At 37.9% G+C, this 14,504-nt stretch overlaps 1 protein-coding gene across 3 annotated transcripts in view; it reads left to right on the forward strand.

The window, feature by feature from the left end:
* The window catches only part of SOX5 (SRY-box transcription factor 5), a 918,538-nt gene that overhangs the window by 446,745 nt on the left and 457,289 nt on the right, over window positions 1-14,504 (forward strand). The window contains exon 5 of one of the 3 annotated variants that reach the window (XM_044993181.1): window positions 14,078-14,124. The exons of the other annotated variants lie outside the window; for them this stretch is intronic. Within the exon in view, the coding sequence (XP_044849116.1) occupies window positions 14,085-14,124 (40 nt within the window). The 5' untranslated portion in view covers window positions 14,078-14,084. The remainder of the gene's footprint in view (window positions 1-14,077; window positions 14,125-14,504) is intronic. 3 annotated transcript variants of the gene reach the window in all.

Consider the following 14,504-nt stretch of genomic DNA (forward strand, 5'->3'; position numbering starts at 1 on the left):
AATCATGGAACCAGAACCATACATGAAAAATTTACATCCACTAATCCAAGTTTTTCATGTGCAACTCAGACTTGTCTCAAAAAATATTATTTGAAAAGATCTTCAGCTGGCATAAATGGGTGCAGCTCAATTGACTCAAATGGAACTACATCCATAGTAATAAACTTTTTAAAATAATACAGTAAAATAAGACAATGGCCCAAATTCATCCCTGCTGTAACTCCAGGGAAGTCAATGATGATTTATCATTGAAGAATTTGGTCTATTTTGTTTTAAAAATAAAAAATGCTTTTTAAAAACAAACACAAACCTAAATACAGCTCATGCCTCATCTATGGGGGCATTATATCTATGAGGCCTAGAGTCAAATAGTTCAAGATAGTTCAACTTACTGAAGAAATCCTGTTTGTTGTTGCTGGTTTTTTTTTTAAATTCCTCAAGCTGAGATCTGGATGGGTTTTGAGACATGCTATATAGGTGCGCTGTCTGACAATACACAGTGCTCCTTCTAGTGTCTTAGGTTTTTATTTGCATATCCAGTGTCTAAACATGAAGAGTTCAGAACTCCTTTCCTCTTGTCCATAGAAATGATTAGTTTACTAAACTTAACTGCAGTTTCTTTCTTCCTTTTCATCTGTTCAGTATTTTCTGAATAATTAAGTTTTTAGAAAAAACCAACACAAAGAGGAAGCTATAATAAGTTACATGGGTCAGACGTTGCTGGAGGTCAGGATTAAAACCTTATTTAGTTAACCCTGCTAAGGTTCTTGGCAAAAAATACACATGAAAAAGATTTCATATTTTTCAGTTAAAGATCCTAAGGTTTTTTGTGGGGGATGTTGGGAGAGAGAAAATGTTTGGTAACAAATGCAGATCTTTTTAAAAGCTAGATTGAATCTCCATGTTCCAATATATTTCTATGAATTTGGTCTGACGATAATACATATAACTGTTCTCTTTAGCTTTCATAATTACTTATTCAAATATTTCCTACTTATCCACATTTTAAAGTTTTCAAAGGCTTATCTTTTTAATGTAATGTTCAAAAGTCCTATGTGAAGGTCATTAAGACTTAAAATTGCCATTTTGAAGCCAAGCTGGAGATTTCATTCTTCACTTAACACAGAGTTAAGGTTTGATTGGTTGAGGAATGGGGGGGAGAAGGGAGTGTAATATCACTTACTTGAAAATGTCTTTAAAAGTATATCACTTCCATGTAGAAATTAGCTATTGGTTTTAATTGCATAAAATGCTTGGATCTGATGTGGAATTTTGAAGAAATGGGAGGCTTTGATGTTTTATTAAATATTTTTTTAAAAGGTGGGACTTGAGAACTAAGCATACATATTGATTTTATTTACCACATGGATTTTTTTTTCTTGTCACCAAAGTCCATATAATCCAATTTGGTAATGATTTGATTTTCTTTTTAAAATCTCACTTACAGTAAATGTTGTTTTTTTTGTTTTGTTTTGTTTTGTTTTTTGTTTGTTTTGTTTGGGTTTTTTTAAGGGTTAATTTCAGACAAATGAAGGATCAGGAAATCCTTATGTGAAAATCTCAAAATGGAAAAACTCCATTGTAAAGTGGGGAATATGTAGATTATGTGGATTTCTGCAGGAAAATATGAATTTACAATGAGAATGAATGAGTCTTCAGAGGTCTGAAGGCTCATTTCAGATGAACATCCAAAAGTTTGGATGATTATCAAATCACATCTAGATGTAACTGAACTTCTTGGCTAGGAGTGTGGCTGGAAATCTCACAGAATAGGAATTTTCCCAAGATGTCTGTAACTTGCTGATTATACCTAGGCTGGAAATACCACAAAAAAAACCTTTATTTTATTTTTGGTACTTCCACTTCCAGCAAAGAAAGGTATGATGTGAGCACAGGACAGAGAGCCAGGAACAACTGAGTTGTAATTCTAGTGCAGATTTAATGACTCCTTCTGTGCTCCTCTAGGCTATGCCAAATTACTTAATATCTCTGCTTCATTATTCTCATCTGTAAAATAGGGATAATCTTTACCCATGTCACAGCAGGAGTTGTGAGGGTTATTTTTTAATGTTTATAAAACACTATTATTATAGTCATGGTCAGAAAACCAAAAACACAAATGCTCTTCAAAATGATGGGTGGGGATGAGAATGGGAATAGAGAAAGCCCTTTTGAAGCTTTTACATGAATTGGGAAATGAAACTGAATGGAAGATACAAGAGACTACCCCTTAAATCATTCCCTGTGCAGCAATTACTGTGACGAAGGCAAAACAGGATGTTGGTTTGTACTGCAAGAAGCAAACAGTGTGAATGAAAGCAGCTGGTATTATCACTCTATCCATTCCTGAGCTGTTTGGATTTTGTGGCAATAATCTGATTGAAGTTTCTGATATTGTTAAGGGAACAGATAATGCTAAAAGTGAAAATGAGAGCACTTGGGATATGCCAAGATTTTTAATACTCTGCTCTTACACAAAAACCTCCTGCAGGTATTACAAAGCTCAAGCCTGCTTGCTGTGGTTTAGTTATACTCTCCAGAAAACTTGATTGTGGGTGGTGTTTGCCATTTTATTTTTTTCCCCTCCTGAATGACCTAATCTGTAAAAGTCGCCAGGATAAGAGCAAAGTCTTAGAAAAATGGAGGGAAAAATCTGTTTTCAAACAGTTATACCCACTGTGCCAACAGCTGTACCTCTGAACACTGGTTTATCATACTGGATCAGACCACTGGTCTATCAAATCCAGAGGCAGAAGAAAATGAACTCAATTCACTCTTCCTATCCAAATCCATAGAAAAGTGAAAACTAATCTGTTCTTTACCTACCAGTTGTGTAGCACTGGTCATGCAGAAGAGGCAAGAAGCAATTCCTTCTTAATCCCTGTAAACCATAATCTAATGCCTTGAAGTATGTCATTGGATATCTTAATCTTCACAACTACAGATGTGTAGCATTTCTTACAAAATTATCATGCCCTTTATAAATCCAGCCACAGTATTTGACTTGATACCCTCCCATAGCTGTGAATTCCTCAGATTGCCTATCGTGATTTGCAAAGAGGGGTTTGTTTTGTTTTGTCTTTTAATTTGTCTTCATTGTGGATAAATAGGAACCACGGCAAGAAAAATTTGGGAGTGAGGAGGGAGATATACTTCAGTTATTGAACTCACTTGGCCAAGTTCAGCCCTGTTCATTTCAATGGAGTTGTACAGAAGTCATTCTATGGGAATGGGGGAATAAGGATCCTAGACTTTTTCCTAATTTTTTATTTAACTACACTGATCAAAGTGTATCTTTATAAAATACTCCACTGTCTAACAGCCCCAAAACACTATTGTACCATTATCGTAAGCTATAGCGGTTTGGACTTGTGTGTGTGTGTGTAAGTAAAATATTTATATGTATATATAAAGGTCTATAATAATTACATAAAAACACAATATATTATAAAACATTTTAATATTTAACAGCATTCTAGTGTTAAGGTTTTTATCTGAAAGATCTTTTGGATAGAGCTAGTTGAAAAAATTTTCATGAAAAATGTTTTGTGGAATATATTAATTCAAATTTAAAATTTTTGAAACATTTCAACCACTCTACAGGCTGGTTAAAAAGTTTTTAAAAAATTAACAATTGTCACAATTTTTTAAAAAAATTTAAATTTTCAACCTGCTCAAGTAATTATTATCCTACTCATGATGAAAGAAGGGAAGGAAGCATAGGAGATAGAGTTCCACATATTCTCTGTTATTTATACAGCTATGTTTCCAGTGACAAGTAAGTATGGGAGAGCATTAGTGTAGAACACTTCCAAATGGCAAGTGAGTAATCAAACAAAACTCTGTAAAGTAGAGAAGAACCAAAGAGGCAATGTTAGAGTCTTAGTCTGGATCCAGGTTAGGTTTAGACAAGGTTTCAAGGCCTAATCAAGTCTACAGTTTTGGTTTGAATTGGACAGAACAGAAATTTCACAAGCTGCTAACAAAATTAACCCAAAATGGCAGAAATTTTTCAAGATCAACAGTTCAATTGCATTGTGGTAGCCATTTTGGTTACCTTGTTTTCCAACTAAGAATGGACAAAATTAGGCATTAGGATAGAATAAGTATCAGCCCCAATCTGGCAACCTAAACTCAAACTGAACCTTATTATTCATTTATCCGAAGTACCTACTTCGCCCCTTATTCTTCTTGTATTAGCCAGAAGTATTATGGAAAAAGCCTTTTTCCATGGTACTGCCAACTTGTCCAGAAACAGAAAACATTTCACAATACACCTCTTCCTGGGAGATTACCAGGACCTTCATAAGATTCAAAAGGTTTAAATGGTTTGGATAAAGATCACATAAGAATCCACGTTTTGGGCTTGCTTGTCTGAATTGATCAAATCCTTTTGATGTTTGCCCATCACTCAAGGAAACCAGACAAGTTTTCCCACTGTCAGAGGGAAAACGGATATATTTTTAGCTTTTCTGCTTTTTAGTATTTATTTAGAGTTTAACTTGCTGCTTACCTGCAAATATTTCTCAGCGTTTTGCTCTTCTAACAGTCTGTTATGCAGTCTGGCCTATTGTGATCTGCAAGTAAGCAGCAGCACTGTAACAGGAAACAAGAAGGTTTGTTAAATTAAGATCCTCTTGGTCCCAAAGGAAAAAGGTTGCTCACTCTTCCGTAGATGAAAAATGACCTCCTCTTCTCCCCTTGCCCCAGAGGAAGATTTTCTTGATATAACGACATGAAAACTTGGCAGGATTAATGTGTTAGATGACACTGTATGTTGATGAAGAACATTTCTTGATATGTCAGTGGGGCAGACAAGAAGGTAGTCGGAGAGCAACAAGAAAAGAAATCAGATAGGTGTAGAAGTTGGTTGCCCAGGTCATGCAGTCTGGTGGTTATAATTTATAACTTGTCAAGACCCAAATATGTCACATGGGCCTTGAAAAATGTGGGACAAATACCACAAATGAGGGACAGGACCCCAAAGAGAGCCAGGGAGGGAAGGAACTTGGAATTAATTTAGGATTTGTTCCTTAATATGTATAAACTGTCAACTTGGATTTAAAGAGAAATTATTTCTGGTGTAATTAATTTACAGGAATAAAAAGGCAGAACATTGGGTTTATACAAATGGAGATAAATAAATGTTATTACTAGTGTTGTGGCTTTTTTGTATAGCAGTAGCACCTGGAGGCATTAATCAAGGCTCAGGGCCCCATTGTGCTATGCCCTGGACTGGACCATAGTTAGAAAAGAAAACACATAAACAGTCCCTGCTCCAAAATGCAACTAAAGTTAATTGGATCTAAAATTACTGGCATACTTTCTAATGAGGAACAGGTAAGGGGGATGGGTGTAGTGCCCAAAGGTAGTGCCAATAGAGAAGGAAGCTGCTGACAGCAAATGCAATTGAGGCAGTGGGATTTTTTGCTTCCCTTTTGTAAAGGGGTGAATGAGAGACTGAGTGTTCAAGTTTCAACATATTCTTAGCCAGTTGAGTTCATTCCTGATGTGAGCCCATTTACCTCAGATTTTACCAACTGATTCTATATCTTTACCTATGTATCCCTACTACTCTGTCTGTCAGCCAGGTCCAATCTGTTGCACCACTTTGTCTGCCAATGAAATTCAGCCGTGTGTGTGGCTAAGTACTGAACAGCTGAAATAAGGGGAGATCATTAGAGAGGCGGAATGGAATTACCCAGGTTGGAATTTGGCCTAGACACCAGGACTAACACTCTTATCTTGCAAAAAGCATCACGGGGTCTTTAGTAGACAAAAATTTTTAATAAATCTCCTTTTACCTCTCATCTGAAAAATGGCACCTTGAGTGACAGTTTCCTTTTGCCAGAACCTTGGCTCAGTGCTGGCTAAGAAGGAAGAGTGCTGCCCACTGAATCATGGCCATCACTTCCTGTAGCATATTGGATGTGTCCTGGATGTGTCTTGTCCAAGTATTCATTGTGGCTGACACTGCTTGACATATAGGATAGGAGAGACTGGCAGCAGGAAGTGGCATAGCTACAGGCATTTTTTTAATATAAATATTCTAGCTACAGAAACATAATTGTCCTGATTCGGTAAAGTGATTCCCATCATAGCAATGCCAACAGGAGGCTGGATTCTGCAATCCATCTGACATTGAACAGAACTTTACTCCAAATGAAGTCAATGGGAGTTTTACCATTATTTTCAATGAGGCCATTGAGTTCAAGGGGACTCCTCAGGGAGTAAGGGCCTGCTCAACACGATTAAGAGGTCTAGAGTGCTTTTTAACAGACCTTTGTGAAGCTGTGTTTCAGCTGCAGGGGGCAGAGGTGGTTTTTGTGGAATCCAGTGACATAACTAAGAGTGGAAATTTGTGTGAGCTTCAGCTTACGGTGGACGGGCAATGACCTAAGGTTTGATATCATTGCAAACCATTTATGTTGCATATTATTACATTATATCATTGCATATTATATTTTAATGCCAGGGAGCAGGATTGTAGGATAGGGGTAGCAGGGTGAAGAGAAGGGATTTGCATGCAGAGAGCCCAAGGCCAGTGGAGAGGGGCAATCTCTGCAGTCCCAGGGACAGTCAGAGGTTAAGCTGGGGTTGGGAGGGAATGGTCAGTGCTTGTGTGGGTCCCGGCGCTTGACAAAGTTGTCCTGGACCAGGAGAAGTTTGAGGTGCTGTGGCCAGGCTGCTCCATTCTGCTCCCTGGCAGCTGTGGCATTCTGCACATGTTCTGCAGGCTCATTCCAAGAGCCACTTGCTCTTCAGCCACAACCACCCGGGCATTGGCTTTTGCAATTCACACAGCCTCAGATTTGGCCCACCCATGGCTATGCCCTTGGTAGTATCACATGACAGGGGTAGGCAACGTAATATGCCACATGACTATAAATCAAAGGGAAAAGCCACAAATGCAGTTGATATCAAGACGCTACAGAACCTACCTCACCTCATGTTTTTTTTTTAATAGTTGCTTTCAGAGATGATAAAAAGGGAAATTCTCCTATTGAGGCACTTTCTAAATATGGGTGGGGAAGGAGTGGCCATGGGAAACTGAGATTTATATATTAAGATTATCCAGAATGCCTCAAATGTGTAAGATGTTTTTGTTTTTACATAATAATGGCAAATTTAATTTTATTTTGAGTGCTGAAGAGAACCAGATGAACTCTTGCCATCCAACTGCATCTGTTGTTTGCTCCTTCCAGAATAAATATTGCAGTTCTTCCTGATGCTGAAACAGCTGGAAATCTTGCATTTGTTTGTTTTCCCTGAGAAGAAGGGTGTCCTGTGGGCTTACCTGATGATACTGCTTATGTACTGTTTATTTAAGATGGCTAGTTCATAGAATCATAGGACTGGAAGGTCATCTAGTCCACTCCCCTGGACTCATGGCAGGATTAAGTATTATCTAGTTATGAAAAAGTTGTTGTACACAAGTTGTCTAAGGCCACTGTTTTCAAACCTGGATGCCTATAGGCTCCTAAACCACTTTTATTTACCTGTCTATTGCCAGTTTGGTTTTTGGAGGTGCTGAGCACCTGTAAATCCAACTGATTTATCTGGGAGTCATAGAAAGGCTTTACTATCAAACTAGTTTTCTGTGCCATTGGTATCTATTGTACTAATACAATAAGGCCTTGCTCCCTCGTTGAGGCCTCTAGGCAATACGGCAGTACAAATAAACACAATATCATTATAATTAATAATGTAGCTGAGAGTAGCCAAAGGGGGCTGTGCATTTCAGAGCTGGACCATTTGGATTCCTAGTCTTGTTTGGGGAATATTTTTGATCGTACAAGGCAATCTGGATGTTTCCTCTGTAATAACAGGCACCAGTATTTGCGCTTATGCATGCTGAAATGACTTAGACACCATTAAAGCTTTCATTATGCTTGCTTGCATGAAGAATATAATGTGACTGTGCTATGATTCTTACCAGACATGCTGTGCTATGGGTGGAGACATTGGGTGGAGGTAGGGTGACCAGACAGCAAGTGTGAAAAATCATGATGGGAGTGGGGGGTAATAGGAGCCTATATAAGAGAGAGACCCAAAAATGGGGACTGTCCCTATAAAATCAGGACATCTGGTCACCCTAGGTGGAGGTAGGAGACAGAAGTGGAGCAGCATAAACATATTTACAGTATGTTGAAATAGAGAAAGGCACCTTTTGTTATGTCTGGTTCCAGTAGAAGTTCCTCCTGCTGCTGCTGAAGATAGTCTGGGAAGATTAGAAGAGATTCAGTTGAAGCAGGACAAAGAATGACTCTGTAAGAAGCCGGGATCAAGTCTGTTTGCTCAGTGGAGCTCTCTATCTAGTTGTTGACAGATGTGGCTGGTGCAGTATTAGGCATTGCTGACTCCTCCTCCTGGTTGTCAAGTGACAATGGTTGTGGTAGTAAATGGCTGTGTGGAGTGCATCATGAATCCCTTATTTATTTGGTGGTTGTTGCCTGGGATGGGGATTTAATACTGAATGGACTCCAGATTGTCTAAATTGTAATGACAATGTTTATTTAAGCAGCCTCTGGGGACCATTAAAGCATTTCAACTTTTGCTCCTGTGTTTTACATGCTATGAAGTCTAGAGGTTTTTGGGGAGAGAGGAGAAAAAAGAAAGAGTTAGCCCTGTTAGGATGCTTGCAGGTCTCCTTAACTGCCAAGGAATCATCAAGAGTGTCAATTCATTGCATTAACATATAATATGATGGACATGACCCTGTGCCATTTAAATAGGGTCTTTTTCTTTTGCAGAAGCACTGCTCTGCCGCAGAATACTTGCTGCTATCTCAGCTTGGTGATGTTCCTTTCAATGCCAAGTCACAGCTTTTAATTTTAACAAATAGCTTGTACAATAATTTGCACTTTGATAAAAAGCACCACTTAAAAATAAAAAGGTCAGTAAACCAGAACAAGTGACCAGGTACCAAAGAGGGGGAGCACCAAAAATAGTCAAAAGCCATTGGATTTTAGCCCAAAATATGCAAAAAATTAGAAACTCGGGTCCCTGTAGCTATTAGTGATGCTCTGAATACAGTTTATAGCTGAGTGAAGGAGTTCAGGTTAGAAGAAGCCTGCCAGATGTAATGAATCTTAACTCTAGAACAAAAGAGTTATCACAAAATTCCAGGACAGAAAGCAGTTTTCTTTACCAAAAAGGGCTCTTCATTTCATTCCATGGCACACTGGCTCATTGGAAGTGCTAACAAATACACTTGTTCAGGCACTAACCCATTCTTTCTCCTTATTTTGAAGGATCCTAAGCCTCAGGTATTTTGACAGAGCTGTAAAGAATAATTTGTGTGTGTGTATTTGAACTATCTGAAAAAGAGGACTTTAATCACTGTGATGCTACACCTGGAGCACAATCCCTCTTTGCTTTATTGGACCCTCTGCATCTACTCTTTAGTCTGTTTCACATGCTTCATGACAAGGGTATTGTGATTTGGAGCTTCCGCTCCAAAAAGTAGTTCATGATATTGGGCAAAGTTTCTTCTTGTACCCCTGTAGGATGAGAGAGAGTTTCCTTAAGGCCTTTATTCTGGATTATGTGTTATCTTTTTTTAAACTGTGCTTTAGTTATGACTAAGAGAGCATATGTGCAACTTCTTCTCAAGATATTTATACAGATCCATTCCTAGCCAGCAGGGGGTCCTGTAGGAGCATTCTCTCAGTTACAGAGAAGTGTACGCACATAACACTGCTACACATCTACCACCAGGTAGTGGGCCAAAGTGCTGCAACTTCCAGAACGTTTTTTTCTTGGCATACCACTTTTTTTTCTTAAAGTGAGCCTCTCTTACAAAGGTGGTGGAGTTTTACAGTAGAAGAAGGATTTAACAATAATGATTTGATGTATTAAGTGGAACAAATTGTTGGCACTAATACTTTCCAAGAAAATGGTAGCTAGACTAATTTAGCTAAACCTGTGCAGATTTGTGGACAATCTAAATGCATCCAGGAATGCTATTCTTCTTTGTATAAAATTCTTTTTCATATAAGGATACAAAATATTCTGGCTCTGTAGCTATAACAGATATTACCTATTACTTTTTTCATTATTTATAATTTCAGTGCACCCATCAACATACTTTTCTATGTATACGTATGTAAATATATGATGTCTAAAACTGGCAAGGTGACAATTCTGTACATTTTAGCATTAGTGAATCAACTTTCATATAAGCTAGATGTCACTTGTAATTGAAACATTGCAGTTTGGAGCTTCAGGCTGTGCTGGCATTAGATCTTACGAGTTAAGGTATCTCTGTAGAGAAACGTCCCTTTGCAGGACAGCACTTACGTATGTGCTTATGTCTCATTAATGGGACTTAAGTGCATGCTAAATCTTATGCATGTGCTCAAGAACTTTCCTGAATAAAGATCAACTTAGGTACATGCTTAAGTGGTCTTCTAAATCCAGGCCTAAGATGGCCTTCTTCCATAACATAACATGAAAAATTGAGATTGTTGTAGCTCAATATTCTAAATATTTGAAATGGTGATACATTTACAAAAAATATTTAGTTATTGAACATATTTTGCATTTTGAGTCAAGTAATATTGAAATCTCTAGAGAGCAGTGGAATCATAGATTCATAGATTTTTAAGGACCATGATGATCCTGCTAACACAGGCTATAAAACTTTATGCTGTAATTTATTCATCAAGCCCATAACTTCTCTTTGAACTATAGTATACTTTTAAGAAAGATACTCTTTGGAAAAGAACATATGTGCTAATCATAGAGTTCTAAAAGTCACCACCTTGTAGTTCAGGAATCAGATATTGCATGTTATTCTGCCAGAAAGAAACACTTAAAAGTTTGTGAGCTAGCCCCAGTGTAGAGCTGACCTTTAGGCCCAGCAAAGCCCACTGTCCAATTTGGGAACTGCAGTTTCAGCCTTTTCCTTCTAATGTCAACTCTGAAAATGTTAAATTAATGTGAGCCCATCACTAAGGTTGAAAGAAAGACTAAACACTGTTGCTGCACTTCAGCAGCTAGAGGATTGGATAGGGTAATGGATGTGGGTCTAAAGACTACCCACCACCACCATTCTCTTTTTCCATTTTATTTTATTTTATCTATGTGTATAATAAAAGGGAGGAAAGCACCTTTAACAAAATTTTAACAGGAACAGGACATACATGTAAGTCAGTGAAGTTTGGGGTGTGTAACAAAGACTTATTTCTGTCTCTCTCCATAGTCCTTGGGTTGGCCTTGTGCATAGTTGTGTGATTGTGGTTGACAGCGATTAGAAAAAACGGAATCTGAACACTTACAACAACTCTAACAGTGGTCATGTATGTTTTGCGGTGGAGGAGGGTGACTGAACACTGTTTCAGAGGCTTACCCAAAAAATGCGTGGGCCTAATTGTCAATCCCTTACACTGATGAGACTGACTTGGAGCTGCATGGGAATTGTAGATCAGATGTCTTGTGGCCAAATCCTCCTCTACAGGCTTAATTCTCTGGCTAGGCTATATCTCGCATGATGCACCACAGTCATAGAATTCCCATGATGTACCACAGCGCTTCACAAAACATTTTGATTCGGCTTCACAAACTAAAATGTTTCCATTTAGGTTGACCCTTTTTTAAATTATTATTATTATTATTATTTTCCCAATGGCAAATAGAAAATTTTTGGCAAAATAAAAATATTCCTGTGGAACATTTTAATTTTGTGGAAACTGATTTTCCATTTAAAAAAAATCAGTGGAAAATTCCCAACTACTATTCAGCCCCCGATGAGTCCTGTCTCTGGAGAAGTAATCTTTTAGACTTACAAGAGTTTTTATTGATGTTAATGTGTATGATAAAATCTCCTGGTGAAATGTATTTTCTAAAATAAATGATGGACTGATCAGACTATTCATTGCTCGGTGTCAGCTTAATTGTCTTTATTACCTTTATCCAAATTATGCTCTCTTAAGTAGAAGATATTATTTTATTGACTTATTTTTAAACATTTCTCTAGAATTTGTTTCCATCACTCTGAGATTGGGGGGCTGGATGTCTCCAAGGATTGATAATAGGATGTGAAGGACTTAATTTCGCCAGCATTTGAATGCTTTGGGAGTCCATACTGACTAATTTCAGAGTAGCAGCCGTGTTAGTCTGTATCCGCAAAAAGAACAGGAGTACTTGTGGCACCTTAGAGACTAACACATTTATTTGAGCATAAGCTTTCGTGGGCTACAGCCCACTTCATCAGATTTGTTAGTCTCTAAGGTGCCACAAGTACTCCTGTTCTTTTTGCGGATACAGACTAACACGGCTGCTACTCTGAAATTAGTCAGTATGGACTCCCAAAGCATTCAAATGCTGGCGAAATTAAGTCCTTCACATCCTATTATCAATCCTTGGAGAAATCCAGCCCCCCAATCTCAGAGTGATGGAAACAAATTCTAGAGAAATGTTTAAAAATAAGTCAATAAAAGAATATCTTCCTGTATAACTTCTAGGGTTTTGTTGTTTGTTTTCTCCAGCTAGTGAATTCCCAGTAAAGAACATTGCACTTGTCCTAGAGAGTTTAGTATTTATCATTTTGGATCAGGGGAGTTCAAATAAACTGATGTCAATCTAGCTGGCTGTCTGCAAGGAAACATTACTGATTTCTATTAGTAGTATTCCATGCAGCCTAAAGATGTACACCATGTTCAGGGGTTCAGAACACCAGAACGCAGAGCTTTTAATTCTCTGTAAATAGTAGCATTATGCTAGAAGCCTTTTTTTTCAAATATAACTAGAAATAATATTGTGCGCATCAGTTTAAAATGAATTGACCTTTTTTTTGAGTGGGGGTTGTGTGTTACTTGTTATGGAGTGCCTCCATTTGCCCATGCAAATAAGAACAAAGCAAGGATATTATCAGGCTGCAGCAAAATTAAGAGGTAGGCCAGTTTTAATGGAAACATCTGTCATTAACCCTTTTGCAGAGGTTGCCCGGAGGAACCCTTGTGGGTAAAAGCTGCATTGTGTTATCGTACCTAGCAGTGCTCAGTTGCAAAGGGATGGCAAGCATAATGCACATACTCTGTTGAACAGGGTTTACTCTAGAGTTCTGAAGGCCTTGAACAAGGAGAAAGACACATGACTTTTTTTTTTTTTAAAATGTGTTTTTCTTGGTTTAAAAAAAAATGCAGAGAATGTGGACCAATTAAGGCTGCTAACTTCCAGGTTTTACACTCAGCCACAGCCCGGCTGTTTAGTGGTATTGTACCATGACATTGGGGAGGGGGGCGCAGGAGAGCAAGAGAGAGGTATAACTGGTGGAAATCCCGAAGTTATGGCATATAGCCCTTTCTGAATGTAAAAAGGGAAGATTATTTTGAACTTCCAAATCTAACAGAAAGAGGTCTACATTTTCATAGAAGGAGGTCTACATTTTCACTCATTGTGGGAATGATTGTGTATTTGTGCAATAGCAATAATGCATTCTGGTAGTCAAAAGAATACAGATAAGTAGAGTTAAAAACAAAAAAAATCAGTTTTTAACATTTAAACAAACGTTAGACAAACTGCTAGCTCCAACTCGCAGTAATAAATAACAATTATTATTATTATTATATAACAATAATTATTCTTGTTATGTGTTGACAGCATGTTCATAACACAGCAGAAGATGTGATCCCTGCCCCAAGGGGCTTACAGCCTACATATGTTTTATGTAATACCTACCTACTAAATTTTTTTTGTTGCTTTACACTTAAACAAATATTGCTCAAAGGCTTTAAATAGGATTAATAGGTAGATACTTCTGATGTATCTTACTAGGACCTAATTGCTGTCATGGGACTAGCATCATGTTAGCTATAATCATGTTTAAACTTTGCTGTTCCTAACACCTTTCTTGCATCATTTTCCAGACCAATGTGAAGGGCGAGAACAATCTTGCCAGCAAAACTGTACTGTAAATTAAATTATTCTTGTAAATCTATACAACAGCTTTGCCATGTGGTTCACAGAGAGAAAGCCCTGTCTACACTTATCACCTTGCTGACCCCAGACTTGTTTAAATAGCATGAGGATTTTTTTTAACTAGCTGGCATGGTTCTGTTTCCAATGTTGATAGGATTCTCATGCGTGAAGAGCGAGAGCTGTGGGGAGGTGCTTGTTCAGGTAAGAGGAAGGGGAAGTCACAAAGTGACTTGTGTGCTTTAAAAGTGCCTCAAACCAACCTGCTAAAGTGAATAATGATTTCAGTGATTTCACTTGGTTAAACACAATAGTCAAAATGGAGTCTGTTTGGAAGGCATTTTACTTTAAACTATGATTTTAAGCTCTTCAAGGCAGGGACAGTCTTCTTCTACGTATCTGTAACACGTCCTAGTTCAATGGGAACCCAGCCTTCTTGGGGCTTCTAGGCAGTTCAGTAACAGTGACACTAGTAATAGGCCAAGATATAGTGATTGTATATTAATTATGCTGATTACTTAAGAATTCCCAATTAACACTCGAAGTTTGGTACATTCTTGTCCCAAGATCAGGCCCAGTATTAT

The sequence above is a fragment of the Mauremys mutica genome, chromosome 1, assembly GCF_020497125.1.
Source record: "Mauremys mutica isolate MM-2020 ecotype Southern chromosome 1, ASM2049712v1, whole genome shotgun sequence".
Classification (NCBI taxonomy): domain Eukaryota; kingdom Metazoa; phylum Chordata; order Testudines; family Geoemydidae; genus Mauremys; species Mauremys mutica.